The following is a 25,150-nucleotide window of genomic DNA, read 5'->3' on the forward strand; positions in this document are numbered from 1 at the left end:
TGCCTGTTCGGCTCTAAGGGACTCCAGAAAGGAAGTGTGTTTCCGACTCTTATGGAACATTGGGATTGTTTCTTTACAGCAAACTGGTACATCGTTCTGTGTCGTGTAGAGATAAAACAATGTCGGTTGGCATTCTACACAACATTGAATAACTGCTGTGTGCCAGCCAGGAGAAACCCTCGGTGTACCCCACAGAGCCAACTGCTCCTTTACTTCCTCTGCAGCCAAGTGTTCCTGCTGGGTCAGGCCTTGTCCTGGTATGGATGTGGCGGTGACGAAAGAGCCTCGGCAGGCGCTGACGAAAGAGCCTCGGTGGTGTTTGTTAGCCGCTATCTCTAGAGGTCAAAGGTCATTTTGAAAACAATGACTGGAGATTGCATCAACGGAAATACTCAGAATTCCACTGATGTGAAACGGTACAACACACCTCCTGTCCTTAGTGTCAACCGCTCAGGTGATCACTTCCTGTGTGTGTGTGGTATGTTTTGTGTGTGTGTGGCATGTTTTGTGTGTGTGGCATGTTTTGTGTGTGTGGCATGTTTTGTGTGTGTGGCATGTTTTGTGTGTGTGGCATGTTTTGTGTGTGTGGCATGTTTTGTGTGTGTGGCATGTTTTGTGTGTGTGGCATGTTTTGTGTGTGTGGCATGTTTTGTGTGTGTGGCATGTTTTGTGTGTGTGTGTGGCATGTTTTGTGTGTGTGTGTGGCATGTTTTGTGTGTGTGTGTGGCATGTTTTGTGTGTGTGTGTGGCATGTTTTGTGTGTGTGTGTGGCATGTTTTGTGTGTGTGTGTGGCATGTTTTGTGTGTGTGTGTGGCATGTTTTGTGTGTGTGGCATGTTTTGTGTGTGTGGCATGTTTTGTGTGTGTGGCATGTTTTGTGTGTGTGGCATGTTTTGTGTGTGTGGCATGTTTTGTGTTTGTGTGGCATGTTTTGTGTGTGTGTGGCATGTTTTGTGTGTGTGTGGCATGTTTTGTGTGTGTGGCATGTTTTGTGTGTGTGTGGCATGTTTTGTGTGTGTGTGGCATGTTTTGTGTGTGTGGCATGTTTTGTGTGTGTGTGTGTAATATAGTTTGTGTGTATAATAACATCATTACTTCAATCATTAGGAAACAGTCTACCAAGAAACCTCAGCCCCTAAACATAAGTGCCTATTCAGTGTTTTCATGTTGTCAGCTGGCTGTTTCAGGTACCCCGTCTAGCAGAATCTGGCGAGAACACGGGTCTGCTGACTTCCAGGGATGGGAGTAAAATAGATACGTTAGAGTATCCAATTTATTATTTTTGACGATATTATATATCGATTCAAATGCTTTTAGTTTCTAGGGTGCTAACGTTAGCTACTTGGTAGCGCTTGTCTTCGGTCTTCATTCTCCTCCTATAGCATGGCCTCCATCTTCTGTTTTTAAATAGAGATCCAATGTGTTTCCAGCACTTCTATTTCCATGACTGATCAAACTAGTTTTTATTATGTGTCTCTCTCTCTCTCTCTCTCGTCCCTCTGCAGCAGACATTTAGTGAGCAGTATGTTCGGATCATCGATAACCTCAATAAAACCTCAGTATAGAATCGCGATGCATATCATATCATGGTGAGTCGCGATGCATATCGTATCATGGTGAGTCGCGATGCATATCGTATCATGGTGAGTCGCGATGCATATCATATCATGGTGAGTCGCGATGCATATCATATCATGGTGAGTCGCGATGCATATCATATCATGGTGAGTCGCGATGCATATCATATCATGGTGAGTCGCGATGCATATCGTATCATGGTGAGTCGCGATGCATATCGTATCATGGTGAGTCGCGATGCATATCGTATCATGGTGAGTCGCGATGCATATCGTATCATGGTGAGTCGCGATGCATATCGTATCATGGTGAGTCGTGATGCATATCGTATCATGGTGAGTCGTGATGCATATCGTATCATGGTGAGTCGCGATGCATATCATATCATGGTGAGTCGCGATGCATATCATATCATGGTGAGTCGCGATGCATATCGTATCATGGTGAGTCGCGATGCATATCGTATCATGGTGAGTCGCGATGCATATCGTATCATGGTGAGTCGCGATGCATATCGTATCATGGTGAGTCGCGATGCATATCGTATCATGGTGAGTCGTGATGCATATCGTATCATGGTGAGTCGTGATGCATATCATATCATGGTGAGTCGCGATGCATATCGTATCATGGTGAGTCGTGATGCATATCATATCATGGTGAGTCGCGATGCATATCGTATCATGGTGAGTCGCGATGCATATCGTATCATGGTGAGTCGCGATGCATATCGTATCATGGTGAGTCGCGATGCATATCGTATCATGGTGAGTCGCGATGCATATCGTACGTATGTATCATGGTGAGTCGTGATGCATATCGTATCATGGTGAGTCGTGATGCATATAGAATCACAATGCATATCGTATCATGGTGAGTCGTGATGCATATAGAATCCCCATACTATGGTGCCGATACAATATGTATCTTGGTAATATCATATCCCGCCAGTCCCCAGCCTGTCCGGCTTCCCATCAACAACAACAACAACAACAACAACAACACAAGCCTTTTTAATAGGTTGATGTTTGACCTTGTCTGAAAGACCTGCTCGTCTTCTACCTATTGGAAGTCTCTTCAGACCCTCATTTGACTGATTGATCCCCAGAGAGCTATTTGATTGGTGCATTTATAATCCCCCTTTTAATAATTAGTCATCAATGAACTTGAATGTCCCCGTCATTCTGTCTCTGTAGCTCCTTCTGTCTTTTATGTGTGTGTGTGTGTGTGTGTGTGTGTGCGCGCGCGCCCTCAAAGAAATGACAGTTGAATCTCTGCAGAGAAAGGAACTAAACAGTGATAAGACTGTGGAAGGAGGAAGCTATTATTACCCACAAGCCCCGTGCTCTTCCTCCCAGAGAGGCTCTCTGTTCTGGCCTCCGAAACCCTTAGCTGAGTTTTTATGCATTAATGTTTGATGGCTCATTAGCATCGTGGCTAATGTTTTTCTATGGACGTAGGCTGTTGATTGTTAGCATCGTGGCTAATGTTTTTCTATGGACGTAGGCTATTGATTGTTAGCATCGTGGCTAATGTTTTTCTATGGACGTAGGCTATTGATCGTTAGCATCGTGGCTGTTTTTCTATGGTCGTAGGCTATTGATCGTTAGCATCGGGGCCTAATGCGTGCGATGGATGTTTTGCCATTGATCTATTGATCCAATCCTTCATTATTACATCAACAGCCCAGGCCGTGTGTGAGAGAGAGAGCCCCTGGAATACAGCCCTGTTTAGTGAGAGAGAGCACCTGGAAAACAGCCCTGTTTAGTGAGAGAGTGAGTGAGTGAGTGAAAAAAAAAAGAGCAAGCCCTGTAATTATACTACTCCTTATCAGTGGTCTGTAGCTGGCAGCCAGTCTAATTATACTACTCCTTATCAGTGGTCTGTAGCTGGCAGCCAGTCTAATTATACTACTCCTTATCGGTGGTCTGTAGCTGGCAGCCAGTCTAATTATACTACTCCTTATCGGTGGTCTGTAGCTGGCAGCCAGTCTAATTATACTACTCCTTATCAGTGGTCTGTAGCTGGCAGCCAGTCTAATTATACTACTCCTTATCGGTGGTCTGTAGCTGGCAGCCAGTCTAATTATACTACTCCTTATCAGTGGTCTGTAGCTGGCAGCCAGTCTAATTATACTACTCCTTATCGGTGGTCTGTAGCTGGCAGCCAGTCTAATTATACTACTCCTTATCAGTGGTCTGTAGCTGGCAGCCAGTCTAATTATACTACTCCTTATCGGTGGTCTGTAGCTGGCAGCCAGTCTAATTATACTACTCCTTATCAGTGGTCTGTAGCTGGCAGCCAGTCTAATTATACTACTCCTTATCGGTGGTCTGTAGCTGGCAGCCAGTCTAATTATACTACTTATCAGTGCCTTTAGTCCTTCTCTGTTTATCACTACTGTCAGTTAACACAATGTTAAAACCTCTATGGCTGTAGTAGTAGTAGTAGTCCCTGTACTGTGCTTGTTGTTCATCCAAAATTACACCCTATTCTCTTTATAGTGCACTACTTTAGACCAGGGCCCTGTGTGTATATATATGACTCCTTACTGTAGAGTGGTATAACCAGAGAGAGGCTCTCTGACGTTACAGAGCACCATCCTGGTTGGCACCAAACGTCCCTTGAAGACAACAACATTCTGTCATAGAACCTTTGGCAACATGGTGGCCGTTTTTGAAATTCTAAACCTCAAACCAAGTTTATCAAACTCCATAGAAATAAACTTCCAACTCGATACGGTATCTATGGGCCTCCTCCCGTAGACCTGCCTTGACTCAGTTTGTCAGGTCTGGGTGACTCGGCTATCCATTTCAGCCCTGTCTTCAACAGCACTGACTTTGATGGACTCTTAGTCTCAGCAGGACATGAACTGGTCTGTCTGGTTCCTAGTGTCTCCCCAGAGAGAGGCCAAGGCCAGGTCAAGGAGGGTAGTCGACCCAGGTTAGACTGTCAGAGCTGTCTGTCTCAGGATGTGTGTGTGTGTGTTTGACAGAGAGGAGAAAGGAAGGGGAGGAGGGCCCCACCTCTCACCACAGGAACCACACACCACCTCCATCACCACCAGTTGGTGTCACGCACACACTCTGGTCACCACACCACCTCCATCACCACCAGTTGGTGTCACGCATACACTCTGGTCACCACACCACCTCCATCACCACCAGTTGGTGTCACGCATACACTCTGGTCACCACACCACCTCCATCACCACCAGTTGGTGTTACGCACACACTCTGGTCACCACACACTCTGGTCAGTGACACTGACACATCCCTGCAGACTTCACGTGGACCAGCCCATGTCAACAGCAGCTGGTTTTAAATTTACATGTCTTTAAATGTAACCTTTATTTAACTAGGCAAGTTAAGAACAATTTCTTATTTGCATTGACGGCCTACCGGGGAACAGTGGATTAACTGCCTTGTTCAGCTCTGGGATTTGATCCATCAACCTTTTGGCCCAACGCTCTAACCACTAGGCTACCTGCTCTAACCACTAGGCTACCTGCCGCCCCTCTAACCACTAGGCTACCTGCCGCCCCTCTAACCACTAGGCTACCTGCCGCCCCTCTAACCACTAGGCTACCTGCCGCCCCTCTAACCACTAGGCTACCTGCCACCCCTCTAACAACTAGGCTACCTGCCGCCCCTCTAACCACTAGGCTACCTGCTCTAACCACTAGGCTACCTGCCACCCCTCTAACCACTAGGCTACCTGCCGCCCCTCTAACCACTAGGCTACCTGCCACCCCTCTAACCACTAGGCTACCTGCCACCCCTCTAACCACTAGGCTACCTGCCGCCCCCCTAACCACTAGGCTACTTGCCGCCCCTCTAACCACTAGGCTACCTGCCGCCCCTCTAAACACTAGGCTACCTGCTCTAACCACTAGGTTACCTGCTCTAACCACTAGGCTACCTGCTCTAACCACTAGGCTACCTGCTCTAACCACTAGGCTACCTGCTCTAACCACTAGGCTACCTGCCACCCCTCTAACCACTAGGCTACCTGCTCTAACCACAAGGCTACCTGCTCTAACCACTAGGCTACCTGCCACCCCTCTAACCACTAGGCTACCTGCTCTAACCACTAGGCTACCTGCCACCCCTCTAACCACTAGGCTACCTGCCACCCCTCTAACCACTAGGCTACCTGCCACCCCTCTAACCACTAGGCTACCTGCCACCCCTCTAACCACTAGGCTACCTGCTCTAACCACTAGGCTACCTGCTCTAACCACTAGGCTACCTGCCGCCCCTCTAACCACTAAGCTACAGTGCCTTGCGAAAGTATTCGGCCCCCTTGAACTTTGCGACCTTTTGCCACATTTCAGGCTTCAAACATAAAGATATAAAACTGTATTTTTTTGTGAAGAATCAACAACAAGTGGGACACAATCATGAAGTGGAACGACATTTATTGGATATTTCAAACTTTTAACAAATCAAAAAATGAAAAGTTGGGCGTGCAAAATGATTCAGCCCCTTTACTTTCAGTGCAGCAAACTCTCTCCAGAAGTTCAGTGAGGATCTCTGAATGATCCAATGTTGACCTAAATGACTAATGATGATAAATACAATCCACCTGTGTGTAATCAAGTCTCCGTATAAATGCACCTGCACTGTGATAGTCTCAGAGGTCCGTTAAAAGCGCAGAGAGCATCATGAAGAACAAGGAACACACCAGGCAGGTCCGAGATACTGTTGTGAAGAAGTTTAAAGTGAAGTACCATTGGTCTCTGGTCAAAAGTAGTGCTGTATATAGGGAATAGGGCACTGTTTGGGACACGTCTGTCTGTCTGGAGGACTACTGTGGTGTGTTTGTATTACTGTCCTCGTGGGTACCGGAATTCCACTGAAGTCCCCACAAGGATAGTAAAACAAGGAAATCTCTCTCTCTCTGGGACATATATTTCCCAGGTCCCCACAAGGTTAAAGGCCATGTTAGGGTTAGGAGTTGGAATAGGAAAGACTGTTGTGTCCCCACAAGGATAAAGGCTATGTTAGGGTTAGGAGTTGGAAGGGGAAAGACTGTTGTCCCCACAAGGATAAAGGCTATGTTAGGGTTAGGAGTTGGAATGGGAAAGACTGTTGTCCCCACAAGGACACGTGTACTGTACTGTGAGTGCTTGTGCCTAAAACTATTTGAGAGTGTTCTTGCACTACAGAAGAAACGGGTTTGTATGTGTGACTGTCTCCCCCTTGGTTCTCGGTCCCTCTTGGCCCGTCTCGGTGTCGCTCGCTCTGTCTCGGTCCCCCTCGGTCTCGCTCCTCCTCGGTGTCGCTCGGTCTCGCTCCCCCCCGGTCTCTCAGTCTCGCTCCCCCTCAGTGTCGCTCGCTCCCCTCTCGGTCTCGCTCCCTCTCGGTCTCGCTCCCCTCTCGGTCTCGCTCCCCTCTCGGTCTCGCTCCCCTCTCGGTCTCGCTCCCCTCTCGGTCTCGCTCCCCTCTCGGTCTCGCTCCCCTCTCGGTCTCGCTCCCCTCTCGGTCTCGCTCCCCTCTCGGTCTCGCTCCCCTCTTGGTCTCGCTCCCCTCTCGGAATCGCTCCCTCTCGGTCTCGCCTGGTCTCTCGGTCTCGCTCCCTCTAGGTCTCGCCTGGTCTCTCGGAATCGCTCCCTCTCGGTCTCTCGGTCTCGCTCCCTCTAGGTCTCGCCTGGTCTCTCGGTCTCGCTCCCTCTCGGTCTCGCTCCCCTCCCCCTGGTCTCTCGGTCTCGCCTGGTCTCTCGGTCTCGCTCCCCTCCCCCTGGTCGCTCGGTCTCGCCTGGTCTCCCGGTCTCGCCCCCCCCCCCCCCCCCCCCCCCCCCTCCCGGTCTCTCCCGCTCGCTCCCCTGGTCTCTCCATCTCTCCCCCTCGGTCTCCCTCCACCCCCCCTCGGTCTCTAGGGGTGTTGGTGGAAGTATGACCCTCTACTTAATCTACTTCATGCCTAGTCATTAGCTCAGTTGGCTAACACAGTCTCTCCCTCCCAGGGGTGCGTGTGTTGGTGGATGCCAGAGAAAAGCTCCACATCCCGTGGGGAGAGGCGTCCAACCAGAGGCACGGAGAGACCATGATGGCGTTTGACACGAGGTCGGCCAGGATGGCCCACGGCATGGTGGAGACCAAGGTCTTCCTGCAGTACCTGCCCTCCATCCAGGCCCTGTGGGCCGACACGGGCATCCAGGACGCCTACGACAGACGCAGGGAGTTCCAACTGGTGAGGACACACCTAGAGAAACACACACATGGATAGAGACGCGTGAGAGAGATACACACACACACACACACACACACACACACGAAGGGGCTTGCACACACATACACACACATACAACCAACAAAGGGGCTTGCAGCTGGAATGATGAGCACAGAGTAATTGAGTGTTGGACTCGGCCTGTCGCTGTCTTTCTGTTGCTCACCCCCCCTCTCCTCTCTCTCGGTGGTCTTAGTGTTGGCTTGTAAAGCAGTGTGTCGGTCTCTTGTTGATGATCAATAGCTGTACTGAGGACTGAGCAGGGGATTCTCCAGACTGGAACTGATGCTCTTTTTACTCTGTAAACTACCATCACTCATTCAGTTTATGCACAGTCCCTCATCCCCCTCTCTCTTATCATGATTAAACATAGAGCAGACAGTCACCAAGCCTCCTCCAGCTCCAGTCCCTCATCCCCCCCTCTCTCTTATCATGATTAAACATAGAGCAGACAGTCACCAAGCCTCCTCCAGCTCCCTCACCCCCCTGTCTCTTATCATGATTAAACAGAGCAGACAGTCACCAAGCCTCCTCCAGCTCCAGTCCCTCATCCCCCTCTCTCTTATCATGATTAAACATAGAGCAGACAGTCACCAAGCCTCCTCCAGCTCCAGTCCCTCATCCCCCCCTCTCTCTTATCATGATTAAACATAGAGCAGACAGTCACCAAGCCTCCTCCAGCTCCAGTCCCTCACCCCCCTGTCTCTTATCATGATTAAACATAGTGCATTCAGTCACCAAGCCTCCTCCAGCTCCAGTCCCTCATCCCCCTCTCTCTTATCATGATTAAACCTAGAGCAGACAGTCACCAAGCCTCCTCCAGCTCCAGTCCCTCATCCCCCTGTCTCTTATCATGATTAAACATAGAGCAGACAGTCACCAAGCCTCCTCCAGCTCCAGTCCCTCATCCCCCTCTCTCTTATCATGATTAAACCTAGAGCAGACAGTCACCAAGCCTCCTCCAGTTCCAGTCCCTCATCCCCCCCTCTCTCTCATCATGATTAAACATAGAGCAGACAGAGTCAACACACACACTGTTAAAGGACTAGTCCCCCCACCCCACCCCAATACATCCAGTGTCTGTCCTACATCAGGAGTGGCTTTCCTAGATGCATGGTGACATTTCAGCTGCCTTGTTCACTGTTACGATATTTAGGGGCCAGATTAAACTTAAAATTCCAGAAACTTATGTCATGGCTTTAGAAGCTTCTGATAGGCTAATTGACATAATTTGAGTCAATTGGAGGTGTACCTGTGGATGTATTTCAAGGCCTACCTTCAAACTCAGTGCCTTTTTGCTTGACATCATGGGAAAATCAAAAGAAATCAAATCAAATTGTTGACTTCCACAAGTCTGGTTCATCCTTGGGAAACATTTCCAAATGCCTGAAGGTACCACGTTCATCTGTGCGGACTATTGTCTGTACAGATGAACGTGGTACCTTCAGGCATTTGGAAATGTTTCCCAAGTATAAACACCATGGGACCACGCAGCCTTCATACCGCTCAGGAAGGAGACGCGTTCGTTCTGTCTCCTAGAGATGAACGTACTTTGGTGCCAAAAGTGCAAATCAATCCCAGAACAACAGCAAAGGACCTTGTGAAGATGCTGGAGGAAACAGGTAGAAAAGTATCTATATCCACAGTAAAACGAGTCCTATATCGACATAACCTGAAAGGCCGCTCAGCAAGGAAGAAGCCACTGCTCCAAAAATGCTATTAAAAAGCAAGACTACGGTTTGCAACTACACATGGGGACAAAGATCGTACTTTTTGGAGAAATGTCCTCTGGTCAGATGAAACAAAAATAGAACTGTTTGGCCATAATGACCATCGTTATGTTTGGAGGAAAAGGGGGAGGCTTGCAAGCTGAAGAACACCATCCCAACCGTGAAGCACGGGGGTGGCAGCATCATGTTGTGGGGATGCTTTGCTGCAGGAGGTGCACTTCATAAAATAGACGACATCATGAGGCAGGAAAATGATGTGGATATATTGAAGCAACATCTCAAGACATCAATCAGGAAGTTAAAGCTTTGTTGCAAATGGGTCTTCCAAATGGACAATGACCCCAAACATACTTCCAAAGTTGTGGAAAAATGTTCTAAGGACAACAAAGTCCTGACCTCAATCCTATAGAAAATGTGTGGGCAGAACTGAAAAAACGTGTGTGAGCACGGAAGCCTACGAATCTGACTCAGTTACACCAGCTCTGTCAGGAGGAATGGGCCAAAATTCACCCAACTTATTGTGGGAAGCTTGTGGAAGGCTACCTGAAATGTTTGACCCAAGTTAAATATTTTAAAGATAATGCTACCAAATATTGGGTTTGTAAAGTTCTGACCCACAAGGAATGTGATGAAAGAAATAAAAGCTGAAGTAAATCTTCCTCTCTACTATCATTCTGACATTTCACATTCTTAAAATAAAGTGGTGATCCTAACTGACCTCAGACAGGGAATTTTTTTTGTCAGGAATTGTGGAAAAACGGAGTTTAAATATATTTGGCTAAGGTGTATGTAAACTTCCGCCTTCAACTGTATACATTCACTTCAAGTGGCCAGTGTAGAAATCAACCCCACTACTCTGATGGTGCATACAGATGAACACGCTCCAACCAGCTGACTCACTGAAGCTACTTTGTCACTGTTTGTCTCGGGAAGATTTTCTGCTGTAAAATCTCTTATGAAGGAACACCTATACCAAGAAGTCAGGAAATAAGACATTCTGTTTACTAATATTCAACTGAGCCATTTGAAACCAGTTTTGTGTGAGGTGTACTTCCTGATTCCTGCTAAACCCACAACTGATTCCCTGGTGATGTGTTTTTTTACCATGGGTTCTAAAGGGGTTTGTGCTAGTCTGTCTGTTAGCTGTCCTCTGCCAACTCACTCATCCCAGGGAGGCTGTCATCTGAGACCGGGGTGTGACAGAACCGCAGCACGCCATACTCCCTCCCAGTTCTGCTAATACGCACTCTCACTTCCCCAAAGCTGACACAGAATGGACACTCGGTTCACCATTAAGAGGAGAGTTAACATTTTAGAGAGGCTCAAAGTTGAGTCCGAATTTACGTTGCGTTTGATGCTTAGGGCTGTTTGTGGTCTGTTTATCAAATAAATACATCACGTTTATATTGTGTATGGTAATATACAATATTATTATTAAAATATTCTACCTTGTTTTTGTCGTTTAATCTTAAAGTGGAATCATTTATTTAAAACAAAGAGTTTAATGGCGCTGGAGGGGATATCAGACATTTCCCAGGCTAATGACCAATGGTGCTTTTTAATTTTTTTTAATGTCTTACTTTTTTAACTCTGCACTGGTGGGAAAATTGTTCGTAAGAAAGCATTTCACGGTAAAGTTCACATGTATTCTGCGCATTAAAATTTGATTTGAAAACAGACTGCATCTACTGCCCTTAAACCACTACTAATGGCTTCTGAGCTTGCTGCTCGCGCACACACACACACACACACACACTATCAGTGTTTGTGTGTGGAGAAAATGCTAACTCACACACAAATCAAGTCAACCATAGAAAATGAAAACAATGCCCTTTCTTGCCCTCCCTCCCTCCCTCCCTCCCTCCCTCCCTCCCTCTCCTTAGTCTCCGATGTAGAATGGAGCAGAGAGGAAAGGAATCAACTGTTGCAGAAAAGGAAGGGAGGGTGAGAGAGAGAGATCTGGGACCACACCAAAGCTTTTAATGTTCATATGTAGTATACATTCTCACAACAACGACATAGTCATATCTATTCTATACACTCTGCTTCTAACTCTGTTGCCCTGTGTTGATTGGACCCTCAACAGATCCCATGTCAATGAGGGCGTGGCTTGTAACAGAACACTATAAAGCCTTCGGTGGAGAGGAGAACAGGTCTGAGGCTGTGGATTGGGATTATGCAACACCTAGGATAGGGAAGAGAGGGGCGGGGGGGTATAGGGAAGAGGTGCGGGGGGGATAGGGAAGAGAGGGGCGGGGGGGATAGGGAAGAGGGGGGCGGGGGGGATAGGGAAGAGGGGGGCGGGGGGATAGGGAAGAGGGGGGCGGGGGGATAGGGAAGAGAGGGGCGGGGGGGTAGGGAAGAGAGGGGCGGGGGGGATAGGGAAGAGGGGGGCGGGGGGGATAGGGAAGAGGGGGGCGGGGGGGATAGGGAAGAGGGGGGCGGGGGTGAAAGGGAAGAGAGGGGCGGGGGGGGGGGATAGGGGTGAAAGGGAATAAGGGCTGGGGAATGTTTACTTAAAGCATCAAGATCAAGTCCTGTTCTGCAGACAGCATGTCTGCAGCGAGAGGCTTAATACGTGTGTGTGTTAGAGAGGTTGTGAAAGCAGGAAGCCTGACATGTTTGGCACTCGGGACACGTGCTCCCTGGATTGCAGCACACAAAGGGGTTTTGTTTAGTTTCTCTCTCCCTCGTTCTTTCTCTCCTTCACCCTCCTGCTCTCTACGTAGTGGTGGTGGTGGTACCAGGGATAAGTGGAGTTCAAGCATGCCATCTTGACCCGCATCTCTCTCTCCCTCCCCCCATCTCTCTGGGAAGGCTGCTGCTCACTGTCATGTCCGGGGACCAGCATACTCCGTGTGTGTGTGTGTGTGTGTGTGTGTGTGTGTGTTGCTGCAGCAGCAGCAATCCCAGAAGCCATTAATAGAGGAACTGTCTAGTTTAATGGCCAGTAGATGCGGTCGCTACAGTGTTTCAGCTGAGACCTGAAATGGCCCTTTCCCCTCGTCTGAGTTAGACTACCAGGAGGAAGGGAAAGACTGAGGGTAAGACCTGTAAAAGAGAGAAGAGGGGGGGGGGATGGAGATGTACAAAGGGGATGAAGGAATAGAGGAGAGGAGGAACGGGGCTGGAATGATCCATAAAGGAATGTTGAGCTGTGATTAGACCTTGGTCTCTGTGCAACACCGGCCCATCACGAGAGCCAGCACGCTCCCCATCTGATTGGACCGAGAGCCAGCACATTCCCCATCTGATTGGACCGAGGGCCAGCACGCTCCCCATCTGATTGGACCGAGGGCCAGCACGCTCCCCATCTGATTGGACCGAGAGCCAGCACACTCCCCATCTGATTGGACCGAGAGCCAGCACGCTCCCCATCTGATTGGACCGAGAGCCAGCACGCTCCCCATCTGATTGGACCGAGGGCCAGCACGCTCCCCATCTGATTGGACCGAGGGCCAGCACGCTCCCCATCTGATTGGACCGAGAGCCAGCACGCTCCCCATCTGATTGGACCGAGAGCCAGCACGCTCCCCATCTGATTGGACCGAGAGCCAGCACGCTCCCCATCTGATTGGACCGAGAGCCAGCAAGCTCCCCATCTGATTGGACCGAGGGCCAGCACGCTCCCCATCTGATTGGACCGAGGGCCAGCACGCTCCCCATCTGATTGGACCGAGGGCCAGCACGCTCCCCATCTGATTGGACCGAGGGCCAGCACGCTCCCCATCTGATTGGACCGAGGGCCAGCACGCTCGCCATCTGATTGGACCGAGAGCCAGCACGCTCCCCATCTGATTGGACCACACACACACTTTTGATATGTGTTATTGGTTATGATTCCTGTTGTCATGTCTTTTTAAATTGCTGAGACCAATTCCCCATTGTGGGACAATGACGTCAACTACTACACATCTCCCACAGTCCGTCAGCCTAGGCCAGTCGGGTTCCTCTAAATTCTACAGATATATTAGCCCTGTGGTGGCAGCAGTCAACACTAATATATTAGCCCTGTGGTAGTAGCAGTCAACACTACAGAGAATATATTAGCTCTGTGGTAGTAGCAGTCAACACTACAGAGAATATATTAGCCCTGTGTTAGTAGCAGTCAACACTACAGATAATATATTAGCTCTGTGGTAGAAGCAGTCAACACTACAGATAATATATTAGCCCTGTGGTAGAAGCAGTCAACACTACAGAGAATATATTAGCCCTGTGGTAGAAGCAGTCAACACTACAGATAATATATTAGCCCTGTGGTAGAAGCAGTCAACACTACAGAGAATATATTAGCCCTGTGGTAGAAGCAGTCAACACTACAGAGAATATATTAGCCCTGTGGTAGTAGCAGTCAACACTACAGATAATATATTAGCTCTGTGGTAGAAGCAGTCAACACTACAGATAATATATTAGCCCTGTGGTAGAAGCAGTCAACACTACAGATAATATATTAGCCCTGTGGTAGAAGCAGTCAACACTACAGAGAATATATTAGCCCTGTGGTAGAAGCAGTCAACACTACAGATAATATATTAGCTCTGTGGTAGAAGCAGTCAACACTACAGATAATATATTAGCCCTGTGGTAGAAGCAGTCAACACTACAGAGAATATATTAGCTCTGTGGTAGTAGCAGTCAACACAACAGAGAATATATTAGCCCTGTGGTAGTAGCAGTCAACACTACAGAGAATATATTAGCCCTGTGGTAGTAGCAGTCAACACTACAGATAATATGTTAGCCCTGTGGTAGTAGCAGTCAACACTACAGAGAATATATTAGCCCTGTGGTAGTAGCAGTCAACACTACAGAGAATATATTAGCTCTGTGGTAGCAGCAGATATCGTTTCAACGATATGATCTCCTGATACTGTTTTATTTTTACAATACAGCCAATTGATGTCTGTTAATTATCACATATACCTGATATTCAATAAGGATGGAAAAGGGGGAATCTGATCTGTGTCTCATGCTGATCTGCACACTGTGGTCGTTCTGTCATTAATGTCACAATGTACAAAATCAACATTTTAAGCATTTCTTGGACAATAACTCTTTTGGATGGTAATTTATGAGAGCGTTTTGTGGAAACATATTTTTCATTTCGCCCTGTTAAACAGACCAAAAAATTGGGAATCTGTATCGAAACCAAAAACCCTATATGGACGCTAGTCTAACTACACGTACTGTGTTAGTAGCAGAACACACTGACTACAGGCTTCTTCTCTTCAGGTTCCAGTCACCTCGGAGACCGTAACCACAGTAACCCATCGTGGTTACCATGTCCTTTGACCCTCCTCATTCTAGAGATATTTTGACAGTTGGTGACAGTTGATCTTCCACCTGCCTCACCAGAGCCTAGTAGTAGATATCAGCATGACGGCAGAGTGGAGGCGGGGCTGGGGGGGGGGGGATGTGGTTTCCTTACGCGTGTGTCTGTGTTCGGCATGCGTCACACTGTTGCTTTACTGAGTAGGGGAACGCAGGGGAAACGAAAGCACTGACGAACTCACACACACACACACACGTCTATGTGGTCAGCAGTATACCAGGTCAGATGGGTTATGTTAGACTAGAGAATGTCATGTTGCTTCAGCTGGTTGTTGGGACAAGAGGACAGTATATTATTCCATCATTCTGGTCCATTCCACCCTAAATCAATCCTGGTCTAGTCCACCCTAAATCAATCCTGGTCTAGTCCACCCTAAAACATTCTATCAATCCTGGTCTAGTCCACCCTAAATCAATCCTGGTCTAGTCCACCCTAAAACATTCTATCAATCCTGGTCTAGTCCACCCTAAAACATATCAATCCTGGTCTAGTCCACCCTAGAACATTCTATCAATCCTGGCCTAGTCCACCCTAAAACATTCTATCAATCCTGGTCTAGTCCACCCTAAAACATATCAATCCTGGTCTAGTCCACCCTAGAACATTCTATCAATCCTGGCCTAGTCCACCCTAGAACATTCTATCAATCCTGGTCTAGTTCACCCTAGAACATTCTGTTATTTCATCCTGGTCTAGTCCACCCTAAAACATTCTATCAATCCTGGTCTAGTCCACCCTAAAACATTCTATCAATCCTGGTCTAGTCCACCCTAGAACATTCTATCAATCCTGGTCTAGTTCACCCTAGAACATTCTGTTATTTCATCCTGGTCTAGTCCACCCTAAAACATTCTATCAATCCTGGTCTAGTCCACCCTAGAACATTCTATCAATCCTGGTCTAGTCCACCCTAGAACATTCAATCAATCCTGGCCTAGTTCACCCTAGAACATTCTGTTATTTCATCCTGGTCTAGTCCACCCTATAACATTATCATGCTGGTCTAGTCCACCCTAGGACATTCTGTTCCATCATGCTGGTCTTGTCCACCCTAGAACATTCTGTTGCAGCATGCTGGTCTAGTCCACCCTAGAACATTCTGTTGCAGCATGCTGGTCTAGTCCACCCTAGAGCATTATATCATGCTGGTCTAGTCCACCCTAGAACATTATGTTCCATCATGCTGGTCTAGTCCACCCTAGAACATTATATCATGCTGGTCTAGTCCACCCTAGAACATTATATCATGCTGGTCTAGTCCACCCTAGAACATTATATCATTCTGGGCTAGTCCACCCTAGAACATTCTATCATTCTGGGCTAGTCCACCCTAGAACATTATATCATTCTGGGCTAGTCCACCCTAGAACATTATATCATTCTGGTCTAGTCCACCCTAGAACATTCTGTTCCATCATGCTGGTCTTGTCCACCCTAGAACATTATATCATTCTGGGCTAGTCCACCCTAGAACAATCTGTTCCATCATGCTGGTCTAGTCCACCCTAGAACATTCTGTTCCATCATGCTGGTCTAGTCCACCCTAGAACAATCTGTTCCATCATGCTGGTCTAGTCCACCCTAGAACAATCTGTTCCATCATGCTGGTCTAGTCCACCCTAGAACATTCTGTTATGTCATGCTGGTCTAGTCCACCCTAGAACATTCTGTTATGTCATGCTGGTCTAGTCCACCCTAGAACATTCTGTTATGTCATGCTGGTCTAGTCCACCCTAGAACATTCTGTTCCATCATGCTGGTCTAGTCTAACCTAGAACATTCTGTTCCATCATGCTGGTCTAGTCCACCCTAGAACATTCTGTTCCATCAGGCTGGTCTAGTCCACCCTAGAACATTCTGTTCCATCATGCTGGTCTAGTCCACCCTAGAACAATCTGTTCCATCATGCTGGTCTAGTCCACCCTAGAACAATCTGTTCCATCATGCTGGTCTAGTCCACCCTAGAACATTCTGTTATGTCATGCTGGTCTAGTCCACCCTAGAACATTCTGTTATGTCATGCTGGTCTAGTCCACCCTAGAACATTCTGTTATGTCATGCTGGTCTAGTCCACCCTAGAACATTCTGTTCCATCATGCTGGTCTAGTCCACCCTAGAACATTCTGTTCCATCATGCTGGTCTAGTCCATTCTAATTAATAACCACTTCTCAATGGATTCTACCGAATCAGTTTTCTTCCCCTTCGGTATTGGTTTGGCCCATGTGATTTTGGTGCCGCGGTGGTCTGCTCTGCTCAGTGGTGGTGGTCTGCTCTGCTCAGTGGTGGTGCTCTGCTCTGCTCAGTGGTGGTGCTCTGCTCTGCTCAGTGGCGGTGGTCTGCTCTGCTCAGTGGCGGTGGTCTGCTCTGCTCAGTGGCGGTGGTCTGCTCTGCTCAGTGGCGGTGGTCTGCTCTGCTCAGTGGCGGTGGTCTGCTCTGCTCAGTGGCGGTGGTCTGCTCTGCTCAGTGGCGGTGGTCTGCTCTGCTCAGTGGCGGTGGTCTGCTCTGCTCAGTGGCGGTGGTCTGCTCTGCTCAGTGGCGGTGGTCTGCTCTGCTCAGTGGCGGTGGTCTGCTCTGCTCAGTGGCGGTGGTCTGCTCTGCTCAGTGGCGGTGGTCTGCTCTGCTCAGTGGCGGTGCTCTGCTCAGTGGCGGTGGTCTGCTCTGCTCAGTGGCGGTGGTCTGCTCTGCTCAGTGGCGGTGGTCTGCTCTGCTCAGTGGCGGTGGTCTGCTCTGCTCAGTGGCGGTGGTCTGCTCTGCTCAGTGGCGGTGGTCTGCTCTGCTCAGTGGCGGTGGTCTGCTCTGCTCAGTGGCGGTGGTCTGCTCTGCTCAGTGGCGGTGGTCTGCTCTGCTCAGTGGCGGTGGTCTGCTCTGCTCAGTGGCGGTGGTCTGCTCTGCTCAGTGGCGGTGGTCTGCTCTGCTCAGTGGCGGTGGTCTGCTCTGCTCAGTGGCGGTGGTCTGCTCTGCTCAGTGGCGGTGGTCTGCTCTGCTCAGTGGCGGTGGTCTGCTCTGCTCAGTGGCGGTGGTCTGCTCTGCTCAGTGGCGGTGGTCTGCTCTGCTCAGTGGCGGTGGTCTGCTCTGCTCAGTGGCGGTGGTCTGCTCTGCTCAGTGGCGGTGGTCTGCTCTGCTCAGTGGCGGTGGTCTGCTCTGCTCAGTGGCGGTGGTCTGCTCTGCTCAGTGGCGGTGGTCTGCTCTGCTCAGTGGCGGTGCTCTGCTCTGCTCAGTGGCGGTGCTCTGCTCTGCTCAGTGGCGGTGCTCTGCTCTGCTCAGTGGCGGTGCTCTGCTCTGCTCAGTGGCGGTGCTCTGCTCTGCTCAGTGGCGGTGCTCTGCTCTGCTCAGTGGCGGTGCTCTGCTCTGCTCAGTGGCGGTGGTCTGCTCTGCTCAGTGGCGGTGGTCTGCTCTGCTCAGTGGCGGTGGTCTGCTCTGCTCAGTGGCGGTGGTCTGCTCTGCTCAGTGGCGGTGGTCTGCTCTGCTCAGTGGCGGTGGTCTGCTCTGCTCAGTGGCGGTGGTCTGGTCTGCTCAGTGGCGGTGGTCTGCTCAGTGGCGGTGGTCTGCTCAGTGGCGGTGGTCTGCTCAGTGGCGGTGGTCTGCTCAGTGGCGGTGGTCTGCTCAGTGGCGGTGGTCTGCTCAGTGGCGGTGGTCTGCTCAGTGGCGGTGGTCTGCTCTGCTCAGTGGCGGTGGTCTGCTCTGCTCAGTGGCGGTGGTCTGCTCTGCTCAGTGGCGGTGGTCTGCTCTGCTCAGTGGCGGTGGTCTGCTCTGCTCAGTGGCGGTGGTCTGCTCTGCTCAGTGGCGGTGGTCTGCTCTGCTCAGTGGCGGTGGTCTGCTCTGCTCAGTGGCGGTGGTCTGCTCTGCTCAGTGGCGGTGGTCTGCTCTGCTCAGTGGCGGTGGTCTGCTCTGCTCAGTGGCGGTGGTCTGCTCTGCTCAGTGGCGGTGGTCTGCTCTGCTCAGTGGCGGTGGTCTGCTCTGCTCAGTGGCGGTGCTCTGCTCTGCTCAGTGGCGGTGGTCTGCTCTGCTCAGTGGCGGTGGTCTGCTCTGCTCAGTGGCGGTGGTCTGCTCTGCTCAGTGGCGGTGGTCTGCTCTGCTCAGTGGCGGTGGTCTGCTCTGCTCAGTGGCGGTGGTCTGCTCTGCTCAGTGGCGGTGGTCTGCTCTGCTCAGTGGCGGTGGTCTGCTCTGCTCAGTGGCGGTGGTCTGCTCTGCTCAGTGGCGGTGGTCCGACTGGACGCTTAAATGATTTTGTGGAAACGCTTCCATTAGGACTGTCTACACTGGTTTTACACTGCTTTAAACACAGTCTATGGGTTTTACACTGCTTTAAACACAGTCTATGGGTTTTACACTGCTTTAAACACTGTCTATGGGTTTAAACACTGTCTATGGGTTTTACACTGCTTTAAACACAGTCTATGGGTTTTACACTGCTTTAAACACTGTCTATGGGTTTTACACTGCTTTAAACACTGTCTATGGGTTTTACACTGCTTTAAACACAGTCTATGGGTTTTACACTGCTTTAAACACTGTCTATGGGTTTAAACACTGTCTATGGGTTTTACACTGCTTTAAACACTGTCTATGGGTTTTACACTGCTTTAAACACTGTCTATGGGTTTAAACACTGTCTATGGGTTTTACACTGCTTTAAACACAGTCTATGGGTTTTACACTGCTTTAAACACTGTCTATGGGTTTTACACTGCTTTAAACACTGTCTATGGGTTTTACACTGCTTTAAACACAGTCTATGGGTTTTACACTGCTTTGAACACAGTCTATGGGTTTTACACTGCTTTGAACACAGTCTATGGGTTTTACACTGCTTTAAACACTGTCTATGGGTTTTACACTGCTTTAAACACAGTCTATGGGTTTAAACCCAGTCTATGGGTTTTACACTGCTTTAAACCCAGTCTATGGGTTTTACACTGCTTTAAACACAGTCTATGGGTTTTACACTGCTTTAAACACAGTCTATGGGTTTTACACTGCTTTAAACACAGTCTATGGGTTTTACACTGCTTTAAACACAGTCTATGGGTTTTACACTGCTTTAAACACTGTCTATGGGTTTTACACTGCTTTAAACACAGTCTATGGGTTTAAACCCAGTCTATGGGTTTAAACCCAGTCTATGGGTTTAAACCCAGTCTATGGGTTTAAACCCAGTCTATGGGTTTTACACTGCTTTAAACACTGTCTATGGGTTTTACACTGCTTTAAACACTGTCTATGGGTTTTACACTGCTTTAAACACTGTCTATGGGTTTTACACTGCTTTAAACACAGTCTATGGGTTTTACACTGCTTTAAACACTGTCTATGGGTTTTACACTGCTTTAAACACAGTCTATGGGTTTTACACTGCTTTAAACACAGTCTATGGGTTTAAACCCAGTCTATGGGTTTTCCACTGCTTTGAACACAGTCTATGGGTTTTACACTGCTTTGAACACAGTCTATGGGTTTTACACTGCTTTGAACACAGTCTATGGGTTTTACACTGCTTAAAATACTCTCTATGGGTTTTACACTGCTTTAAACACAGTCTATGGGTTTTACACTGCTTTAAACACAGTCTATGGGTTTTACACTGCTTTAAACACAGTCTATGGGTTTTACACTGCTTTAAACACAGTCTATGGGTTTTACACTGCTTTAAACACAGTCTATGGGTTTTACACTGCTTTAAACACAGTCTATGGGTTTTACACTGCTTTAAACACAGTCTATGGGTTTTACACTGCTTTGAACACAGTCTATGGGTTTTACACTGCTTTAAACACAGTCTATGGGTTTTACACTACTTTAAACACAGTCTATGGGTTTTACACTGCTTTAAACACAGTCTATGGGTTTTACACTGCTTTAAACACAGTCTATGGCTTTGAACACAGTCTATGGGTTTAAACCCAGTCTATGGGTTTTACACTGCTTTAAACACTGTCTATGGGTTTTACACTGCTTTAAACACAGTCTATGGGTTTTACACTGCTTTAAACACAGTCTATGGGTTTTACACTGCTTTAAACACTGTCTATGGGTTTTACACTGCTTTAAACACAGTCTATGGGTTTTTACACTGCTTTAAACACAGTCTATGGGTTTAAACCCAGTCTATGGGTTTTACACTGCTTTGAACACAGTCTATGGGTTTTACACTGCTTTGAACACAGTCTATGGGTTTTACACTGCTTTGAACACAGTCTATGGGTTTTACACTGCTTAAAATACTCTCTATGGGTTTTACACTGCTTTAAACACAGTCTATGGGTTTTACACTGCTTTAAACACAGTCTATGGGTTTTACACTGCTTTAAACACAGTCTATGGGTTTTACACTGCTTTAAACACAGTCTATGGGTTTTACACTGCTTTAAACACTGTCTATGGGTTTTACACTGCTTTAAACACAGTCTATGGGTTTTACACTGCTTTAAACACAGTCTATGGGTTTTACACTGCTTTGAACACAGTCTATGGGTTTTACACTGCTTTAAACACAGTCTATGGGTTTTACACTACTTTAAACACAGTCTATGGGTTTTACACTGCTTTAAACACAGTCTATGGGTTTTACACTGCTTTAAACACAGTCTATGGCTTTGAACACAGTCTATGGGTTTTACAGTGCTTTGAACACAGTCTATGGGTTTTACACTGCTTTAAACACAGTCTATGGGTTTTACACTGCTTTGAACACAGTATATGGGTTTTACACTGCTTTGAACACAGTCTATGGGTTTTACACTGCTTAAAATACTCTCTATGGGTTTTACACTGCTTTAAACACAGTCTATGGGTTTTACACTGCTTTAAACACTGTCTATGGGTTTTACACTGCTTTGAACACAGTCTATGGGTTTTACACTGCTTTAAACACAGTCTATGGGTTTTACACTGCTTTGAACACAGTATATGGGTTTTACACTGCTTTGAACACAGTCTATGGGTTTTACACTGCTTTGAACACAGTATATGGGTTTTACACTGCTTTAAACACAGTCTATGGGTTTTACACTGCTTTAAACACTGTCTATGGGTTTTACACTGCTTTAAACACAGTCTATGGGTTTTACACTGCTTTAAACACAGTCTATGGGTTTTACACTGCTTAAAATACTCTCTATGGGTTTTACACTGCTTAAAATACTCTCTATGGGTTTTACACTGCTTAAAATACTCTCTATGGGTTTTACACTGCTTTAAACACAGTCTATGGGTTTTACACTGCTTTAAACACAGTCTATGGGTTTTACACTGCTTTAAACACAGTCTATGGGTTTTACACTACTTTAAACACTGAGTTTTGATACTCTCTCCCTCTCTCATTCTTACACAAGCTCTCACTCTTCATCATTCAATCTTTTTCTCTCGCTCTTTATTATTTTATTGTTGTTCGTAGATAATCACAGGACAGACGTGCACCGTCTGTCTCACATTCAAATTCTCAAAGCTTTATTTGATTTGGCAGGTTGTCAACCAACCTGCGGCGTGACAGTTGATGGCAGTTACATTGAAATAAGACTTAAGTTGTTCTCAGGAAAGGAGAGAGACTGTCGTCATCTGATAATTAGCTGATGGTAATAATGACTTTGTTAACCATTTAGGAAGCAGAAATAGGCCTGTTTAAAACACCTCCTGTTTTAGCTCTTAGAAAGTATCAGTCGCTTATTCTGGAAACTATTTCTGTATATCAGTGTTCGTTCTATGTATGTCAATAGATCATCTCCATGACTGAAGTCTCGAGGTTGTAACCACAGCAGAAGTATGGGGGGGGGGGGGTCTTTTCCCCCCATGTTGTGTATGAGTCACACAAGAGACTTGAACAGTTTCCGGTGACAGAGTGGAACCCCAAGTGGGATGATTAACATTGGAACTGAGTGATTTGTGACTTGGATGTGGTTTCCCACTTGCCCCTGGATGCTAATCTAAAGCCACGGTCTAACACTACCTAGTCCTTCTGGTCGTAGTTGCCCCCCCCCCACTCTGGTTTCACAGCTCCTCACATGCCCCCCCATGTTAGCCCAAAATAGAAAGTCCCACAGGTGTAGTTGTGTGGGAGGAGGGGGGTTTCCCCTTAGAATAGAATGTGTTGTGATCTATGGCTCTTTAGGGGGAGGGGGGTCATCTGTCTACTCCTCCCCTCGCCTTGTATCCTGTGGTGCCTCTGGTTTCAGCCTCCTCCTGGGGGTTATGGCATTGTGGTAGTGGTACTTCTGTGGTTTCAGCCTCCTCCTGGGGTTATGGCATCGTGCTAGTGGTACTTCTGTGGTTTCAGCCTCCTCCTGGGGGTTATGGCATCGTGCTAGTGGTACTTCTGTGGTTTCAGCCTCCTCCTGGGGGTTATGGCATCGTGGTAGTGGTACTTCTGGTTTGAGCCTCCTCCTGGGGGTTATGGCATCGTGCTAGTGGTACTTCTGTGGTTTCAGCCTCCTCCTGGGGTTATGGCATCGTGCTAGTGGTACTTCTGTGGTTTCAGCCTTCTCCTGGGGATTATGGCATCGTGGTAGTGGTACTTCTGTGGTTTCAGCCTCCTCCTGGGGATTATGGCATCGTGGTAGTGGTACTTCTGTGGTTTCAGCCTCCTCCTGGGGATTATGGCATCGTGGTAGTGGTACTTCTGGTTTGAGACTCCTCCTGGGGGTTATGGCATTGTGGTAGTGTTACCTCTGGTTTCAGCCTCCTCCTGGGGGTCAAGGCATCGTGGTAGTGGTGCCTCTAGCTTCAGCCTCCTCCTGGGGGTTATGGCATCGTGGTAGTGTTACCTCTGGTTTCAGCCTCCTCCTGGGGGTTATGGCATCGTGGTAGTGTTACCTCTGGTTTCAGCCTCCTCATGGGGGTTAAGGCATCGTGGTAGTGGTGCCTCTGTCGTTTCAGCCTTCTCCTGGGGGTTTTGGCATCGTGCTAGTAGTGGTACCTCTGTCGTTTCAGCCTTCTCCTGGAGGTTTTGGCATCGTGCTAGTAGTGGTGCCTGTAGTTTCAGCCTTCTCCTGGGGGTTTTGGCATCGTGCTAGTAGTGGTGCCTGTAGTTTCAGCCTCCTCCTGGGGGTTATGGCATCGTGGTAGTGGTGCCCTTGTCGTTTCAGCCTTCTCCTGGGGGTTTTGGCATCGTGCTAGTAGTGGTACCTCTGTGGTTTCAGCCTTCTCCTGGGGGTCAAGGCATCGTGCTAGTAGTGGTACCTCTGTCGTTTCAGCCTTCTCCTGGGGGTTTTGGCATCGTGCTAGTAGTGGTACCTCTGTGGTTTCAGCCTTCTCCTGGGGGTTTTGGCATCGTGCTAGTAGTGGTACCTCTGGTTTCAGCCTCCTCCTGGGGGTTTTGGCATCGTGCTAGTAGTGGTACCTCTGTCGTTTCAGCCTTCTCCTGGGGGTTTTGGCATCGTGCTAGTAGTGTTACCTCTGGTTTCAGCCTCCTCCTGGGGGTTTTGGCATCGTGCTAGTAGTGTTACCTCTGGTTTCAGCCTCCTCCTGGGGGTTTTGGCATCGTGCTAGTAGTGGTACCTCTGTGGTTTCAGCCTTCTCCTGGGGGTTATGGCATCGTGCTAGTAGTGGTACCTCTGTCGTTTCAGCCTTCTCCTGGGGGTTAAGGCATCGTGCTAGTAGTGGTACCTCTGTCGTTTCAGCCTCCTCCTGGGGGTTAAGGCATCGTGCTAGTGGTGCCTCTGTCGTTTCAGCCTCCTCCTGGGGGTTAAGGCATCGTGCTAGTAGTGGTACCTCTGTGGTTTCAGCCTTCTTCTGGGGGTTATGGCATCGTGCTAGTAGTGTTACCTCTGTCGTTTCAGCCTTCTCCTGGGGGTTTTGGCATCGTGCTAGTAGTGTTACCTCTGTCGTTTCAGCCTTCTCCTGGGGGTTTTGGCATCGTGCTAGTAGTGGTACCTCTGTGGTTTCAGCCTTCTTCTGGGGGTTATGGCATCGTGCTAGTAGTGGTACCTCTGGTTTCAGCCTCCTCCTGGGGGTTATGGCATCATGCTAGTAGTGGTACCTCTGTGGTTTCAGCCTCCTCCTGGGGGTTATGGCATCGTGCTAGTAGTGGTACCTCTGTGGTTTCAGCCTTCTCCTGGGGGTTTTGGCATCGTGGTAGTAGTGGTACCTCTGTGGTTTCAGCCTCCTCCTGGGGGTTATGGCATCATGCTAGTAGTGGTACCTCTGTGGTTTCAGCCTTCTCCTGGGGGTTTTGGCATCGTGGTAGTAGTGGTACCTCTGTGGTTTCAGCCTTCTCCTGGGGGTTATGGCATCGTGGTAGTAGTGGTACCTCTGTGGTTTCAGCCTCCTCCTGGGGGTTAT

The 25,150-nt window shown here is 48.3% G+C and overlaps 1 protein-coding gene across 2 annotated transcripts in view; it reads left to right on the forward strand.

Annotated features, from left to right (window-relative positions):
* LOC118938365 (guanine nucleotide-binding protein subunit alpha-13) overlaps window positions 1–25,150 on the forward strand; it is a 43,889-nt gene that overhangs the window by 6,443 nt on the left and 12,296 nt on the right. For both annotated transcript variants that reach the window (XM_036942031.1, XM_036942032.1), the window contains exon 2: window positions 7,547–7,773. In XM_036942031.1, coding sequence (XP_036797926.1) covers window positions 7,547–7,773 — 227 coding nt within the window. The remainder of the gene's footprint in view (window positions 1–7,546; window positions 7,774–25,150) is intronic.

The sequence above is a fragment of the Oncorhynchus mykiss genome, chromosome 13, assembly GCF_013265735.2.
Source record: "Oncorhynchus mykiss isolate Arlee chromosome 13, USDA_OmykA_1.1, whole genome shotgun sequence".
NCBI classification, from domain to species: Eukaryota; Metazoa; Chordata; class Actinopteri; order Salmoniformes; family Salmonidae; genus Oncorhynchus; species Oncorhynchus mykiss.